Source organism: Cinclus cinclus, chromosome 7, assembly GCF_963662255.1.
Source record: "Cinclus cinclus chromosome 7, bCinCin1.1, whole genome shotgun sequence".
NCBI lineage: Eukaryota > Metazoa > Chordata > Aves > Passeriformes > Cinclidae > Cinclus > Cinclus cinclus.
The window spans coordinates 23,236,234-23,248,303 of NC_085052.1; the positions used below are offsets into that span (position 1 = coordinate 23,236,234).

Below are 12,070 nucleotides of genomic sequence, written 5' to 3' on the forward strand. Positions count from 1 at the left end.
AGACATATATTTCTGCTTTTAAGAATAAAGGCATTTTACATAACATGGACTGCTTCACTTTGATATTTTAAATACATAATCCAACACTTCTCACTGCCACATACACATCTTACTTCCTGCCAAAAAACAAAAAGTAACTTGACTCATCCACCTACAATATCTCCAGCGAAAAGGAGTAAAACTCCCAAATGGCACAAGAAGAGCAGAGGGGTGGTCAAACTTCCTAAAGGGAGATATTAGAATAAAACTGATTGCAATAAAATGGCCAAATACATGTTCAAACAAGAACCTTTCTATCACAGTTATCCTCAAACATTAACTCTTTGTAAAACACATCCAGGACAAACTCCCACAAAGACCAGGAATTACCAGAGACTTTCTGTGGACACACAAGCAGTCCCATGACTAATTACCATGAGACCCCTTCAGGGGGGTGCTGGAATATATACAACAGTATTTGAAGGCTCAGGTTCATTACCTTTCTATGGTTTACTATTAATTAAGCCTAGTGTCATCCATCTCCGGTGAACTAACTTTTAAGCATGTTTATTACAAGGATAACAAATCCATAGCTCTTCAAGTTGGCTCTCTATTACTGCTGATAAATGAAAGCAATAACATTTTGATACTCATTACATCAGAGAAACACCCTTCCTTTTCCATACAGATGTTAGTTTAACTCAGATTAAGCCTCCTGAACACACTCAGTCAAAGAGGATACAGCTCACTTTGACAATCAAACTACTCTTCCCTCAAAAACTGAGCGCTGTGAGACATTCTTCACTTCCAACTTGCATTTTTTAAATGAAGACTATTGCTACATCCAACATATACTTCATTTTTTTTCTACCTTTCATGTTTTATACCTTTGATTTTAAGCCCAGGGAGCACTGGTAGCCTGGTACCACTAATTAATTCATCTTCTCAACAGGACAAGCATAAGCTTTACTGTAACCATACAAAGTTATCATGGGTGCCATTCTGGAAGGCAGAGAGTGCCCTCATCTCCCATTGATGTCAGACCACAATGTTTCAAGTATTGAGGTCTATTGTTCAGTCCATTTCTCCCCCACCATGTGAGGTCCTGCCATACATGAATTAGAAAAGGCCATACACTACACCACACTGAAATAAAACAAAACCTAAGACCCCCAAGCATTTGTGTTTATGGAACTCTTACCATCCACCGCATAATTCAAGTAAGGGCAGAGTACACAGTGCAACCACACATGCAAAGACTATTTTCCAGACAGAAGCAGCTCTTAGATAGCTTTATTTTCTGAAAGAAATTGCATAGTTTGTAAGAGTAAGGAAGCCCTCCCAATGCATTCACGTCGGTAAATAGGTAGTGCCCTGTAAATCCTGAATCCAGTAACAACACCAAAGAGAGCCCCACATTTCACAGTCAACTTGGTCACACTGGAAAAGAATACCTACCTACACATCGCTATAATACAGAATTACCATTTATTCCAATTTCTCATTTAGAAACCAAGCTGTACTCGCAAGGCCTTAGGTACTGGCACCTATTATTATTTGAAAGCTTTGGTTTGCACACACAAAAGTAGGCTGCGACTTGTTTTGGAGAGAGGAGAATAGGGAAAGACCTCTGGACCAAAGCCCAGCTTACTAAGGGAGGCATTTTACACCCAAAATATTCTCATCTGAATTTGCAGTTAAATCAATGTTCTAACTTTTTCTGTTCAATGCTCTTCCCTGTTCTAACCACCAAGAACACTTACAATAGTATAGCCTCAAACAAACACATGGCAGTCCCGAGGAGAAGAGTTACAATATTTACTCAAAGGCACATCTGCTGGAGTCCTGCCAGCCGACCAACTCCGGCAGAGGGGCTGCACGGGAGTTTCAGTTTTGCCCGGTCAAGAAGCGGCCGTGTAACACCACCGGCGCTGGTGCTCGAGGGAGAAAAGCCCCCTTCGGGTTCGGTTTCCCCGAGCCCCCAGGCGACACCCGACTTTGGGGAACGGCAGCAACAGCAAGAACCAGGCTAGGCTGGCCTCTCCAAAGGGCAAGGAGCAGCATCCGCGGCACCTCTCGGGGACCAGCACCAGCTCTCCCGACAGGAGAGAAAGCGAAAGGGTCGGAAGCACAAAATAAGCATCGAGAGCGCGAGAGCGAACACGGGACAGTTTTATTCTCCACCGGAAAAGGAGGACCCCCGCCCGCTGCCTTCCCACCTGGGTGCGGGGGGCCCCGAGGGGCCCGCGCTGCCCCGGCGGGGGTGGGCGGGGGCAGCCGCTGATCTCCTCCCGCTCCCGCCCCGCGGCCCCGGCCCCACTCACCCGCCGTCTCGGCCGCGGCCGGCGTCCCCGCCACGCCGTTCAGGTAGAGGATGGAGAGCAGGTGGGGCTGCGTCTTCTCCAGGGCCACCCGCAGGTCCTGGAAGTGGTCCCGTTCCTTGCCCAGCAGCAGGGCGATGAGCAGCTCGGCCTTCCCGCCGCCCGCAGCCTCCAGGTCGCGCAGGTCGCGGGGGCCGAGGGCGCCGGCGGCCTCCAGCAGCTCCACCACCTTGTCCACCTCGGTCATGGCCTGCGCCAGGCTCTGCCGACACTGGGCGAGCAGCTCCTTGTGCTTCGGCTCCATGGCCGCTGCAGGGCCGCCGCCGCCGCCGGCCAAACTTCGCCCGCCCCCGGCCCCGCCGCTCCGCCACCGCCGCCCCCGGGGAGGCGCGGGCCGAGGCGGGGCGGGCGCCGCCGGCCGCTCTCCTCCGGCACCCGGCGCCCCCGCAGCGGCCTCCGGCGAAACTTAGTCCGGAAAGCAGGAGCGGAGCTGGGCCGAGGGCGGCTTTGCCTTCTCCTCCTCCTCCTCCTCCAGCAGGCGGGGGGCGAGCCGCCGTCAGGGGCTGCTGCTCCTCTTCCTCCTCTGTCTGGCGCCCCGCTCGCCTCCTTTCCGCCCCCCCCGGGCGGCGAAACAACTTCTCTTCCTCCTCCTCCTCCTCCTCCTCCTCTCGCCTGCCCGCGGGAGCGGACCGCCGGGAGCGGGAGCCGCGGGGAGCGCCGCCGCTTCCCGGCACCCCGCACCCCCGCGGGGCAGTCGGGATAACTTCTCGCCGCGGCCACACGGCCGGGAGGGGGTGCGGGGAGACGGGCTCAGCTCCAGGCGCCTCCTTTCATCGGCGGGCGCACGCAGCCATATTGGCTACACAAAGCTGCCGCCTGCGCCGAGACGGGGCCGCGGCACCGCATCGCCCGCCGTTCCCCCGGCCCGTTCTGGCCCGGCCCGGCCGCCGCCCGCCCCCCGGCCGTCAGTCAGGGCCGCCCGCCGGCCCCCGTGCGGCACGGAGCGGGGCGGGCCGGGGGAAGGACCCGCGGCGCGGCCTGCGGGAGGTTCTGCCGCTCCTCCCTCCGGGGCCCCGCCGGGCCAGGACGGGGTGCCCGGCCCGGGTGTCTCGGCGGCGAAACAAAGGCGGCGCTGCCGCGTTGGTGACGGGCCGGAGCCGGGCGGGCCGCGCCGCTGCCCTCTCCCGAAGGCGGGAGCCGCCGCCTGTTGAGGCTGCCGGCGTCTGCCCCGGGCGGCAGCTTCAGGCGTCAAGATTTATTTCGTCCTAAACCGGGAAAAGCTAAACATCAAAATAATAACGGACTGCTTAGGGGCTCCGTCCGTTAGAATTTGCAAAAACAAAAAGTTTGCAAGCGAGATCTGAATACTAGTAATAGCTGTTGGCTCATTTTCCTTGTAAATTTCTTCAGCGTTTCATGAATGACCAGACACCAGGTAATTTACAAATAGATGTGGCCCTACTCAGCCGTAGCAGGACGCAACTTGATGCAACTGTCCTTTTTTAGCAGGACGCCAAACGTTGCTGTTTAGCAAAGAAATAGGAGAGTAACAACATTTTTGCCAGAAAGGAAACGGGCTGCCAACATCACTTGCACCAAATGTTGCCTTAGTTTGCAAACAGCAAGGCAAACAGACTGCAGAATGACCACAAGCAGTTCTCATCCTAAATTTACATTAACACACCCTTTGGAAGAATTCAGGTGCTGAACTGAGTTTCAAGCTACTTTATGTAGCTCAGAAGATGATGATTTCTCCCTCGTGGAAACACCTTGGGTTACATGCATAATTGTGCTATGCATTCTGCTTCTGGTGAAGGCTGCTAGAGAATAAGGGGAGTTGGGGAATTATTCTCAACCTTAAGTCGTTATTCACAACAATACTTGAAAACTATGGGGAGATTTTGAAACAAGTATTTTCACATTTGGTCCATTCATTTTTATTTAATGCTCTTGTAGACTAATTTCTTCTAATTTTGCATCCATGTTTTTTTTTCAACAACCTTCTTTGCTATACAAAATACACAGAAATTACCTTTGTTGTCTAATTTCTAATGTTGCAAATTCCTGCAAACTGTGTTAGTTCTAGTCTATTTGAATTTATCAGAAAATCTGCCTATTTCTCTCTCTAGTAAGTTGGGCAGTTTAGCTGGTCAAGTAACTGTACATTCCACAAGTTCTAGTTAACCAGTGTGCATTAATTGTTGGCTTCACAGCACGGGTAAGAAGTGAAAGCTGCCTGGTGTCACCCACTGGAGCAGACCCTCCCCTGGCCAGTGCCAAGGGCAAGTCCCTCTGTGCCTGCCACAGGACACTGTGCAATGGAAAGCTTTTGGAAGGCACATGCACAGAAGACTGAAGAAAGATTGCACATTATTCAACTATGTCCTCTTTTTAAAGACTTTCTAATCTCAGCTAATCTCCTTTAACAACATTGTTTTATTGTGTATGTGCTTAAATAGTTTCCTGTACAGGAAAGGAAACATGCCATCAAATTTCATTATGAGGTATTATATAAAGAACCCTGCTTTAGGTCGAAGCAGCAGTTCTCTGCTACTTGAACTAATAAAGACAATCTTGGTTTCTGTCCTCTGCCTGACTCGGCACTGAAGTGCACCTTTCACCAGGGGTCATACAGGAATGGCATTGTTCAGGCAGGGCATAACTTGGCTATCTTGAGTCTCGTTTCAGAATCTAGAGGGAAGTGTTGGCTCTGGGTATAACTGCTCCTGACTGTCCCAGAAGCGTGTTTTAATCCTTTGCCTTCCCTTCAAAATAAAACGTTCATCTTCTCATCATGCCTTGCCTGCCCCACCTTTTGCCTGCAGATCCACATTGCCTGCTGTCCTTCTCAGGCAGTGCCAGGTATCAGGTAAATCCCTGTTGTACCGGGCTTCTTTCTTTCTTTCTGGCAATGCAGTTTCTACCTTTTTGTCATATCTGAGTCTCTAACACTCCATTTGTCCTGTGAATGGTTAAGCCTGCTCTCAGAAAAATTCAGATAAATTTCTCATGGCATAAATGTCTCTTCTATGGGTCCAGCTGTAAGACCCTTGCCTGTCTAAGAGATGGACCTTGCTGTTACCTCAGTTTACTTAACACAGTGTAGACCTTCTCTAGCAAGTGCAGGGAAAGTCTTCCTTTCCATATGTAAGACATAGATATACTCTGAAGACTCAAATTATGAAATGGATGCAAATTTATAACGCCAAAAGTTTGTACAGTGACCCAAATTCAGGTCACTACAGTACCCCAGAATGCTGGTATTTTCTGATAGGACACCCTTTAGACATATCTAGGCTTTAAAACAGCTTCTTACACTCATTTTAATGGAACTTTTCATTGGATAATAGTCTTCTATGCAAAATTAGTTGTCACTCCTCAAACATCTCCTCCTCTGCACCTGCCTTCTTACTGCTGCCCAAGTCTCAGCAGCAGCTCTGCTGCTGTAGGTTTCCTGATAAATCCCTCCTCAAAATCCTGTTTAAACCAATCACAGATTCTAATGGCCAAAAGTAGAGGGCTTTCTTTAAGATGAGAAGATTTAAAATTAATTTTAAACACATGGGAGACATTTAATTTGCTTTCTGGTATTGGAGCCCTTAGGATACAGGTCTTCAGGCTCCAGTGGCAGTCGTGTATCCTAGAAATGGCTTTGTAACAAAAGCTACACTTTTCATGTAATCATATGATTCAAACAACCATGTTTTAGAGAAAAATATTGAGAGATTTATCATAAGTTAATGGAAGGAAGGTTATGCAATCTGCAAGATGGGCATATGAAAAACACAAATAATCACCAATTTAAGATTAGAGCTCTTCAGGTACAACATGAACACTACAGAGACTTTGCCATGGGTGTAACACAAAACACTAGCAGCTAAGCAGTTCTCAACAGCAGCTTATTTTTTTCACATTAATGTAACTGATGGAGAATTAACTAGCACTTGCAAGATAGTAAGGTGCTGGTTTAACATGCCAGCAGATGAAAGGATCTCATTTAGCCATTAAAAATCCCCCAAAACCATAATGTGAGCAGTCTGGGCAGAGCCCAGGCAAAATATTTCACCTGGCAGTATTGTTTCCAGGAATGGGCTATGCCCATAAATTCTGAGATCCTCAAAGCTCCTGCTGATGCTGCAGACTGAGGGAGTTGCTGTTGGACACTCACAGAAGCACAGGGATCACTTATCTTCCCAAACATGTGTAACTGTGAACTTCAGGAACATGGTTGAGCTCTTTCTCCACTGAACTTCTGTGACATGCCATATGAGGGAAAACAGACATTGCCACTTTTTGACTTTGTTTGTTTTTGTTTGGTTGAGTTGTTTTGGTTTTTTCCACCTGCAGCCATAAAACCTACCAGTCACTTCATCTTGAACTGCACTAGGCAGTTTTCAGATAAAAATTATGGTCTTTTCCCACTCTGGGCAAATTAAAATGAAGATGAGACAGTTATTTCAGTCAGCTTCAGCAAGCTTCAACAGAAAGAAAACACAATCTTTTCCTAAGTTTTTAGAATTTCCCCATGGCTGTTCGAAAAGCAAATAAAAAACTTGTTTTACTTAATCAACTTGTTAAAAGAGAGAGAAATAAAAGGCCTTCTTCAAGGGCAGAATAGCTGGCAGGAAGGGTGTTTTTTTGGCGTGAGGAGGGGGAGAAGAAAAGGATAGGTAAATCTTTTCCTCCTGGAGTTGTGAATACACACAATCACTGATTGTGAGATGATTTATACCAATCATTTGCTTTTACTTCTTTTAGCACTAACGGGGAGATAAAAGCAAATGGGTGCCCTAAACATCCATGGACAACTTCTATAAACAAGCCATGCACAAACCGGGAGCTTGGAAGGAGAAAACCTGCACTGCAGTTGAAGAAGATAGTCAAATATAATAGTAAAGATTCCAGAGAATGCCTCAGCATGTTTTCGTCATCTTCATTGGTTTTCTGTCAGCAATGAGTATTTTCAAACTGGATTTGAATCTATAGGCTCTTGAAGAAGTAAAGGTTCCATCTCTCAGCTCTGCTAGGAATTACATGTGTACTTTTAACAGCAAGTAGTTCCCCTGGTCACTGATGTACAAGGGTTTAAGAATTGAATCCATATCAGTTACAAGGGAAGTTTTCCAGGGACTCCAGGGGCAGTGCTTTGATCATGGCACAACTGAAGTCAAACAACATGGCTCCAGAAAAGTCAATCTTCCTAGAAAATTCCAGGATAGTCCAAGTATCTCTAGTCCAAGCCCAAAGGGCTCCCTGAGGGAATGGAGACAGGCATGCATGAGAAGGGATGTTCTCTCTGTTTCTCTAGATACCGTACAAAATCTGTCCTTCCACACATGCCTGAAGAGCTCATCCCACAGCTCATCTATTTTGCAATGCTTAAGCCAATGGGATAACAGAGGTGGCAGCCCATTTCCTAAAAAACCCCAGAACCCAGCAGATCCACATTTGAGAACAGACCAATACTCAGACGTGGTTGGACTACAAAAAGCTCATTATGTGTGGAAAAAGATAAACAGAATTGTAGGGAGCTGGAGGGGATTATTACTGCTTCATAATAAATGCTCTAGCATTCTGAATTCATCTGGTTTATGATACAGGAGAAGCATTTCTAGTGTACTTTCATGAATTTTTCAGAGTTTTACAAATGCCTGTAAAAACCAGACAAAAGTAGATGGTCAGAACATTGAAAAATATGCTGGATTTGCAGCAAATTTTGTGTTACAGTCATAGCAAAGATTTGAACTACTACTTGACAGTAGCAGTGATATATGGATGTGTTTACATAAATACTGCATGAATTCCATATGCTTCTGATTTGAGAAGAAATTTTTACTTTTCATATTGCAGTATATTCCTTGGGCAGGAGACAGAAATTATTTTTGTAGGAGAAAAACAGAACACTGGGATGACAGTGATAATGAAGTCAAAGAGAAACCCTTGTACAACTTGCTGTAGTCAATTTGCTCACACAAAGCAGACCATGGACCAAGATGAAACTTAAGACTGAATGGTGTTTAAAATGGAAAAAAATACTGGACTTAACTAAAATCAGTTCTGAAAACAGTAACGAATGTGAAATGAAGTAACTCCTAAATTACACTCTCATTTGAAAGGCAAAAGTACTACCACCTCTGCTTCAGCCTACATGCCTCAGAGGGATGGGAAAGCCATCAGAGAGTTCCAGAATGAAATAATGTCTCAGCTTGGCACAGTGGCAGCTGCATTACTAGCTTCCACAAGGTTTGGTCATCCAGTTTAAAATGAACTACAGATCTTCAACCTACCTTTATTTTCCCCCCACATAACACAAATGTAAAAATTAAACATTCAATATTTCAAGTTAGTATTTTTTTAAAAAAGGCACAAAAGTAATTTAGAACTTATATTTTTATAAATACCAATATTTGTCAGAATTGAACAACAAACAAACAACTCCCAAAACAAACAGAAAATCTCTACCTCAATACTAAATGGAAAAGAGCATATCCAGCATGGCCCAGAATAAGGAAAAACATCTAAGATGAAGTCCTGAGTGGCATGGAAGCCTTAAAAAGATTTTAGGTTAAAATTTTTCTTTTTTAATCAAGTCTGCAGCAATAATATTTAGAGATGTGTTGTTCAACTGTTTGAAGCATATAAAGATGCATTAACTGGTGGGAGTTTGATGGATAGGAATATTTAATATAATGCATATATCAAAGCTCATCCAGTTCTGAGTTCTCTAATTGGTTTCCAGGGGACTTGGATTAAGCCCCAGTTTGGTAATAAAAAGACTGTGCAAAAGAATAACTGAAATAAAAAGTCTCCAGATCTGCTAGGGATATTCCATGAAGGATAAATACACTTCATCAGCAAGGCAAGCCAAATATTATCCTTTTTACCATGGGCTATTTGTACTTTTAGAATTTTTTTTCCCTTAATGCATCTTCAGAGCTGCCACCCTCCCCTTCCACAATCCTAAATGGCAGCCAAGAGCTCCACTGCTTTGCCCTCTCCTTTTCCATCTGAAGTCAGTGTGTGTCTTGCAGGGACTTCAAGAGCACCAACTACTAGCCTTTTTGAGTTTCTTTGGAAGATGAAAGAATGAAAGGAACTATACACAGCAGATGCTAATCACATTCTTTAATCCCCACATCCTGGCAATGTTATTCACTAAGTACTACTCATAACATGTCTGTTTTCACAAGCATAGTCCCTTCACTCACCTTGATGATTCTATCATCTCCTCTCACAACCATATCGCTCAGGACAGACTATTCTAATTTAATAGTCTTTAACAGACTGAATCTAATGTACAGAGACTCTAAAGAATTCCCCAGGTTTTATAAGTCTTTGGCAGCAACAGTTAAATGATTTTACATTGTCAGCTACTTCCCAAGCTGCTGTGCTACTCATCCTTCCCCACACTTAGTTTCAACAGAATACATACAAGTACAAGCAAGGGTGAAGACATTTGTTCCAGCGAAGTAGGAAGGCTGAGGAATAAAGCAGAAACAGGCTAAAGACAAAAGTAAATGGAGATCTAAAGCCCTGGATTCAGTTTTTAGTGCTTACAAAGAGCCACACGAAGCAGGCAGGGATGCCTTTCATTTCAGTTTAAAATTCAAATATATTACCTTATTATATAAGGTCTTTTTTTTTTTTTCAAAAGTTATTTGACCATAGCTGTAATTTTGATGGCAGTAAATTTCCACATCCAGATGTGCTGAGGAGATGTTTCTTCCTTGAGTGGTTTAATTATCCTCCAGGCAAGTGTTCACAGTAACCTTGCATGGCTGAGCTGAACCCAGCCAGTGGCATAGTATGGTTGACACAGCACTGCTGCAGGGAAGCAGTGTCACCAGCAGTGACAGTCACTATGGGTCCAGAAGGGACGAATCTGGGAGAAACAAGGACAAGGAGACAGAAATAAATGCAAAGGGAACTAGAAAATGCACAGCAGTAGCTTAAGTCAGAAGAACTATATATCTTCTGAAAAATAAGTTTAAAGAAAATCTCTGATGTAACTGGGAAATATCTGCAGGAGTGGGAAAGCTGGGAGAATGGCATATGGGAAAGGGAGCAAGTTACTGTGTGGAGTTGTCAAGGTACCTACACATACAGGAGACATTTTAACATCACTGAACTGGAAAACTGCAGCAGGGCAGAGTAGGGGATGAGATGTGTCCTTCCTTCCCATTAGAGACCCCTACCCACTGCGCCCTACAGAAATGAGTCACACACTGTCCTTGCTTCAAGCCTGAACCATGACATTGCCAGAGCCATCCTCATCACTCCAAACACCATCAGTGGTTTACCATGGGGATGCTGTCAATCAACCTGAGCCAAAGAATCCCCTGCCTGTGACACATCAGGATGAATCACACCACACTAATCAATTCCCAGAAATCAAACAAACCCTGGAATAATAAATCAAGAAAAGCAATTTCAAAGTCTCACAACTAATTCTGACATTTCCTGGGACTCATGAAGTTTACCAGCAAAATTTCAAGATTTCTTTTGCATTTTCTTGGCAGTTAATTTTATTTTGCTTTTAAAAATCTAGTAAATTTAACATTTAAAAGGGATGCCCACTGAGAAAATTGCCGTATGTATCAAAAAATTAAGCAACCAACCTACACTTTCACAAAAAGGAGAATATTATGCCTGTGATTCATAATCCAGGTACCTGGATTACTTTTGCAACAGCTTCATTTCTGGCAAACACTGTCTCCACCTGAGTAAACACCTCTATCATGGAGGAGAAAGAACTTGGTATGAAATCTTGGGGGGTACTCCAGCTTTCTGTGGACCCTGAAAGTCACAATGAGAGGGGTACCTGCACATCCTCTTTTACCCATGGACTAAGATTCCTCTGCACTATCTGGTTCTGAAACCAACATAAAAATGAAGACAGTTTGGAATGAATGTCTGCCACCACAGTGCTACGATCAACAGCAAAAACAGAGAAATCTACATAGAATACCTTTCCTTCACAGACTTCTTTGCATTAACCTGTCTGCTCTTCATAGAGTCTGCTTTCTTCTAGGAAGAGACACAACAAAATTAATCTAATGGATGCAATTTCTGTCTCTTGCCCCAGTACCACGACTTACATATTTTTAAAAACACCTCAGCTAAGGATTTTCCAGGAATATTTTTGATCCATCTGCAGGTATCAACACAGTTTAAAAGATTCCTCTTTGCCTGCTAATTATAGCAGGCACATGAGCTGCACCAGAACCCATCAGGAACAGCAGTTTTTACACTTAACAGTAGCAATCACTGTAGTTCAGCAGTTGTAATTATGCACAGTTGGTAGAAAGAGGTTTATAACTAAACAGATACAATATGTGAAGGAATTAATTCAGAGTTATTGCTCATTATTAACAGTCATCTACAAAATGAATGATGATTTAACTGTTATTTGTCACAGCCACTAAGAGCAATTCCCATGACAAATGACAAAATTTTGGTTCTCAGGAATGAGTGAATACCTGTCTTTTGCCCAGCTATTTCCATTACTTCACTAGGACTCCCTAAAGAGATTACGAATATCTGTGCATCACTTTACCCAGCTGCCTTCTGTTTCTTCCCCAAGCAGATCTGAAGTTCTACTCTGCTTCCATACACATTTGCTTATTTCTGCACTTTCTGTCTTTTCAGCTTTTTTCCCCTCTATCCTCAACACCTGCAGAAACCACCATATTCCTGTACAGCATCAGTCCTATCTACTGTCCTTGCTTCCAAAAGGAGCATGCAATTATTCCTGATCCCAAAGTCTTGGA

General features: G+C 44.5%; 1 protein-coding gene across 1 annotated transcript in view; it reads right to left on the minus strand.

The window, feature by feature from the left end:
- DLG5 (discs large MAGUK scaffold protein 5) overlaps nt 1-2,604 on the minus strand; it is a 96,974-nt gene extending 94,370 nt beyond the window's left edge. Inside the window, exon 1 of the mRNA XM_062496077.1 lies at nt 2,304-2,604. Within this exon, the coding sequence (XP_062352061.1) occupies nt 2,304-2,604 (301 nt within the window). The remainder of the gene's footprint in view (nt 1-2,303) is intronic.
- Between the last annotated feature and the right edge of the window lie 9,466 nt (nt 2,605-12,070).